At 49.4% G+C, this 6327-nt stretch overlaps 1 protein-coding gene across 4 annotated transcripts; it reads right to left on the reverse strand.

Annotated features, from left to right (window-relative positions):
• Nucleotides 1-397: 397 nt before the first annotated feature.
• Nucleotides 398-5894, reverse strand: LOC127763372 (protein NRT1/ PTR FAMILY 7.3-like). 4 transcript variants are annotated; one of them, XM_052288048.1, is made up of 7 exons: nt 5437-5894; nt 4984-5076; nt 3538-3673; nt 3150-3227; nt 2656-2873; nt 1979-2538; nt 398-1456 (listed from the first exon to the last, which is right to left on the reverse strand). In XM_052288048.1, exons 5-7 carry the CDS (start codon nt 2716-2718, stop codon nt 607-609), a joined length of 1473 nt encoding a protein of 490 aa, XP_052144008.1. In that variant the 5' UTR covers nt 2719-2873; nt 3150-3227; nt 3538-3673; nt 4984-5076; nt 5437-5894; the 3' UTR covers nt 398-606. The 4 variants fall into 4 exon arrangements, with proteins under 4 accessions (XP_052144008.1, XP_052144009.1, XP_052144007.1 ...); XM_052288049.1 differs by having other exon boundaries at nt 3150-3276; XM_052288047.1 differs by having other exon boundaries at nt 3150-3281.
• Between the last annotated feature and the right edge of the window lie 433 nt (nt 5895-6327).

A 6327-nucleotide genomic window follows, 5' to 3' on the forward strand; every position in this document is an offset into this window, starting at 1 on the left:
TCGCCGTACCCCGCCGCGTGTGCCTCCCGCCGCCGCCGCTGTGGTCTCCTCCGTCTTCGTCGCGGTGGAGCTCAGCCCGGGTGCCACCGCCGCTCGCAGGTCGCCCCACCATCTCCGCCTGCTGCGGGGGAGAGAGAGAGGGAGAGGGAACGGCGAGGAGAGAGAGGGAACTGAGGGAGGGGAGAGAGAAGGGACACGTGGGTCCCACAATCTATTTTCTGTGTCATTGACAAATGGGTCCCACACATATTTTTTAATTCTAAATGCCATGTCAGCGCCACGTCAGTGAAACTGCCCTCCAAAACCACCGAGGGAGTCAAATTGTACAGGTTTTCATAGTTTGGGGGTTAAAATATCCGGTTTTGTGGTTTAGGGCCATGGATTAGATTTTAATCACTTTTGAGAGTCACCAAGTGAACTTATTCCCCAAATCCAATAATACATGGTTCGAACATGGGCTGGCTATATATAGCTCCTGGAGTTTAGTCGTGACAGAGAAGTTGCATGGGCCATACATGATTCTGTCACGCGTCGTTATTACTACGGCAAGCCTAGTTGCCATCCCAGTATCTAAACAGGAGCCGTCACGAGTTACAGGCCCGAAGCCTAAACGTGCACGGTGATCTTGTTCGCCTTCTCCTCGTTGCTGTCGAGCTTGATGCCCTTGTACCACACGGCGCACGCGACGTACACGGCGAGGTCGACCAGCGAGAGCGCGGCGAGGAGGAAGTAGAACCTGTCGAGGTGGCCGGAGTTGAGGTTCCCGGGGATCCACCCGGGCCGCCTGTCGCCGGCGGTGAGGCTGGTGACCACGCTCACCAGCATGATGCTCACGTAGTTCCCCAGCGAGATGGACGCCATGCACAGCGAGCTCCCGAAGCTCTTCACGCCGTCGGGGGCCTGCCCGTTGAAGAACTCCAGCTGCCCCACGTACATGAACACCTCCGACGCCCCGATCAGCGCGTACTGCGGCACCTGCCACAGCACGCTCAGGGAGCTCGGCTGGTCCGGCGCGCCCACCCGCTTCAGCCGCTCCACCTCCACCACGCCGGCGACCACCATGGCCGCCATGCCGACCACGAGCCCCACGCCCATCCGCTGCAGCTCGGTCAGCCCCTGCGGGTTGCCGGACAGGCGCGACATGACCGGCACGAGCACGCGCCGGTAGATGGCGATGAACGCCAGCACGCTGAGGATGTCGAACACCGACATGCTCGCCGCGGGCACGTGGAACGCCCCGATGTTGGTGTTCATGGTGGTTCCCTGCTCCACGAACAGCGACGCCATCTGGGTGAACACCACCGAGTATACGATCGTGCACAGCCAGATGGGCAGCATCTTCAGGATGCACTTCACTTCCTCCACCTGGGTCACCGTGCACAGCCTCCACGGATCCTGCATGTTCTCCGGCGTGCAGTAGTCCTCCTCGGTGACCGTCGCCGCCTTGTCAAGGAACCTGAACACCAAAACACGCCACCAAATGCACATCGATTATATAGGAAACTATTCTAATCCCTCGAGGGGATGTTCTCTCATTTGCTTAAAAATCATCTAAACGGTTATGAAAAATTCTGAAAAAATTTGATAACATTCATACAACACATATATACATCTCCACAAAATCTTAAGTCCAAACTCAACTCACACGTCAAGATATAAAAAAGACAAATTCAGCATATGAATAGTAGCGTACTGTTTCTAAATTTGTCTTTTTGTTTCTCGATGTGTAGATCGAATTTGAACTTGAATTTTGGTGGACTAGTAGGTATCATTATACTCTACATTGTCAAATTTATTTTTAGAATTTTTCACAACTATTTACATCGAATTTAGAAGAAAAAGGTATACGAGGGGATATCCCCTCGAGGGATTAGAATCCACTCCTGATTATATATCTCGAATCAACACTGTTTGATGCCTGAGTCAAACGGCAAATCGATCAAAGTGCATTGGCACATCGTTCAAACAAGATATTCACCTGATCTGGTCGCTGTGGAGGATCTTTCGGATGCCAGCAATCTGGGACTCGTCGCCGTCAACCTCGTGCAGGAGCTCGCTGCGTGGCACCTCGGCGCGCCACTTGCGGAACGCGGCGACGAACACCTGCGCGATGCGGGTCAACGGGTTGCCGGTCGGCTTGAAGTGGCGGTAGTTGGGGGTGCCGAGCAAGAAGAGCACGAGCGCCATGGCCGCCGCCGCGGCCGAGACCCAGAACCCCATGACCCACCTCCCCTCGTCCTCGTAGTACACCAGCACCGTGTTGGAGAAGAGGGAGCCCACGTTGAGCGCCAGGTAGAAGTAGCTGAAGAAGGCCACCTTGGAGCGGGCCTCCCTGGGGTCCGTCTCGTCGAACTGGTCGGAGCCGAACGTGGCGATGGACGGCTGGTACCCTCCGTTGCCGAACGCGATCATGTAGGTCGACAGGTAGAAGAGCGCGACGCCGGCGCTCGACGGCGCGTCGCAGTGCTCCCCCGCGGCGCCGCAGCCGGTGGGCTTCACCAGCAAGAACCACGACGCGAGTGACAGTATCACCAGGCCCTGATCATCAGCAGAAAGTTCAGAACAACACACACGACGCGTGGTTCAGCAAGATCATTCCAACAACAGAAGAGCTAATTAAAAATAATAATAATATAATTAACTTGACCATCGTACCGTGACATAGATCATCTGGAAGATTGCACACGTGATGTATCGGCCCCAGTAGGAGTCGCTCATGAAGGCGCCGATGAGGGAGAAGATGTAGACCGTGCCGGTCCACTTGCTGATGCTGTTGGCTGCCTCTGCGTTGTCCTGGTGGAGCACCCGCCGCAGGAACACCACAAGGTTCACCCCGACGCCGAAGAAGGCGCATGTCACGAGCCCATAGTTGACTGCATCAGGAACACACCTGAATTAACTGTCCAATCGATCCCAAATCCAACTTGTAACAGCTTATATATTGAAAAACAAGATTAGGTAGATTCTGCACATGGCTTTGGAAGTGTCCTAATGCAACACAAGGTTGAACTTTTTTTTTTTCGGGAATACGAACACAAAGGTTTAACACAGTTCACAACAATCGGTCTTCTGAAGTAAGGTTTTAGTCAGGTTGGTTATTGCCCATGCAGAGTAAATCTGGATGAAGAGCAAAACGCGTAGTGTTAAACCTGAAGAGTACAGAATTGATAGCTTTCCAACGGTGGATCAACCTCCAGGTTTGGCTGCCACTCAACTGGCTAGAAGCTCTGCAAGAAGGATTATTCTTGAAGGTTCCAGTTGGTGGAAATCTGAAGTCTGAACTGCATACAACTCAGACAGCGAAGTAGGAATTTACTAGCAAATAACAAGCTATAAGGTTGTGATCACACTATGTGCTGACAATATTAGTTCATAGTTCTTTGAAGACTGAAACATAACCTAATCTAATCAACAACCAACGTTGTCATGTTGGGAATCCAAGAAAAACAGTTTTTCAATAAACAAGAAACCAATCTTATTAAAACAGTTAATTTGTAGATATATGAATAACAGAATTAAAGTAAAACATAGCTTTACCTAGCAAGAGGATGGAAGATCTCCAATTCCCAGTTTTTGCTTTAACTGCCGGATTTCCTCGCCTGTCCATTGATCCATCTTCAGTGATGTCAGAAATCCTTTTCGAATCGACAGCAGTTGGAGCCATTGCCTTGCTCTATGAATTTTCCAAACAAACAACAAAACGCCGATCACCTAATGGCTGATTTAAAATTTTATTTCAAGAAACAAGTAGCCAAATAAGAACTAAACAATAGGCAAAAAAAAAAAAAAACGCCGATCACCTAAGCTCTTTTTTTTTTCTAGCTTTTCCAGTTCCAGAAACTACAATTTCATTTTCAATAATTGTCTAGGTTTGCATTTCCACCTACCAATTAGGTGGTTTATGTTGGACAATAAACATCATGGGTCCGATGAAGAGACAAGGGGTTGCACTCACGTGTGCGTAGGTACAGGTGCATACGTAATGGTTTGTGTACATATACATCTTTGGTGTAGAAAAAAAAAATACTTCCATTAATGTCAGCTGGAGTATCGTTTCGGTTTGATACTTTAAAGTCCATCGATACATGAGGATGACCTTTCGTTCAAAAAGAAACATGGAGATGGCAGTTGTTTAGTTTCTTTCTTTCCTTTTGCTGTTCCTGGACCCTTTGCAATTAAAGGCCAGAGTTCATCTTTACTTGCAATAGTACTCAGATGAAGCAAGTATGCCGCGTGACTCTTATCCGAGCGAAAACAATGTCATGCTCGAAACGTTTCTTCTTGGTTTAAAATACTACCCCTCCGTCCCAGATATAAGAAGTTTTAAGATTAGACACGATTATTAAAAAAGTAATTAGAAATGAGTAGTGGAGAGTTGTGATTGGACGAGTAGTGGGTCCCAGATATAAGAAGTTTTAAGATTAGACACGATTATTAAGAAAGTAATTAGAAATGAGTAGTGGAGAGTTGTGATTGGACGAGTAGTGGAGTTATGTATGAAAAGTAAATGGTGGAGGTTGTGATTGGTTGGGAAAGAATATTAATGGAGAAGTTATTATATTTTAGGACAAATCCTGAAGTCTAAAAATTATTATATTTTAGAACGGACGGAGTACATATATAAAGGGTGGAGCTCGCTACGTTCATCACCAAGGTTAGCCGATGAAATTCCAAAATCATTTAGTAAAGAAAAAATTTATTGTACTTGAGAAAATATCTCGAGATATCAAGTTTTCTACATTAAAATTTTTACGCTATAAATATTGTACCTTCCGGTGAATAGTAAAATTATCCTTTAGTAAGATATTGTTTGAATCGATGGCTCATCACGCTATATAATAAAGCTGACTCTGATGATAGTTTCGACTGATTTCGCCTCTTACTCTATATAACATTTTGTTCATTACGCTGGAGCGTGCACCAAGCGCAGAACTGGACTAACTAGAACTCGTGTTGTGCCTGAAGATTGTCCCGTGGATATACCTTACCTTTCTGTTTGTTGTTATCGTCGCCCTTGTGGATACTTTCTCGTTTTTTTTTATCAAGGGAAAACTTCCGGGCCTTTTTTGCTTTAACCTGTGCGAGACAATCTTGTCAGAGATGCACTAAGCAAGTAATTAAAAGCTGAAACGACTGAAGAAAAGATACCTAACACCGACAAAAGGGCCCTCGTCCTTTTCCGGGGGCCCATACGTCAGTCGGGTGTTTACACAGCCCATACGAGCTGAAACTCCTTTTTTTTACGTGATAAACAAGGAGCTTGAGTGGTGGCACCAAGCTTGTGCACAGTGCACAGTCATATATCAGACTATTCATAACTTACAGGGTACCACTACCATCTCCAAACGTGACGGCACATGTAGTGTATATCACACGGCCACACCACCGGCCGGCCCTACGTACATAACACGTACGCATCTCTTTGTGCAAGCGTACCTTCGCTGATGAACCCTCCGGTGCGGACGCGCAGCGGCGGCAGCTCGCACTTCTCCGGCGACGGGGACGACGACAGGCACGTCACAAAGGAAGCGACGACCTCCACGACGACGACGACGCAGCTGCTGCCCAGGCGTCCAGTCATTTACCGGCGCGAGATCAGAGTGGTGTGTGGGCTGGTGGCGAACACCGCAAGCCTTACCTAGCTAAATCTCCTCAAACAACAACGCGGTAGCTCGATCGCGCGCAACGACGCGATCGGTGAAACGCCGTGCTGCCGCGCGCGCGCGCGCGTCGGCTGCTGTGATCACCCGCGCTCCCTGATGGAACGATCTCTTGTACCGCGCGCGCAGACGCAGCCGGCCGGCGCGAGCGCGACGGAGACGCGCGTACTGGGAGGTGTGGGAAATGGAGGAGGGGGAAGCTAGCTAGCTAGATAGCGGGTCGTGTGTCTGGGCGGTGTATGGGGCGCGTATTTATGGGCGTGCGTCGGGGTCGGGCCGGCGGTGTTGGATGCCGTTTTCGTTTCCTCCTGCGGGGCCGGGGCGAGTAGTGGCCGACACATATGGCACTGTGGCTGTGTGGCAGCGTGCATGGGCCGCGCCAGCTGTTTCCCTTTAGGCCTTTTCCGGCCCCAAAATAACGGGGATCCTGTGAAGTGCTTGGCAGTAGACCAGAGAGAGGCCTGTGAATTTCACCGGGAGTACGTAAGACCGTGCGTATGCTTAATCGTCAGAACAATGCACGCACGCACGTCTCTAGTGCGTGTACAACAGTACAAGTAAAGTCAGATGGATGGACGGTTGATCAGGTTTAGGTCGCCGTCGCGAGGACAATGCTACTGCTGTTCGTAGCGAAAAAAATGCGTCGCATAGTACATAAGGGGTACAT

Source organism: Oryza glaberrima, chromosome 2 (assembly GCF_000147395.1).
Source record: "Oryza glaberrima chromosome 2, OglaRS2, whole genome shotgun sequence".
NCBI classification, from domain to species: Eukaryota; Viridiplantae; Streptophyta; class Magnoliopsida; order Poales; family Poaceae; genus Oryza; species Oryza glaberrima.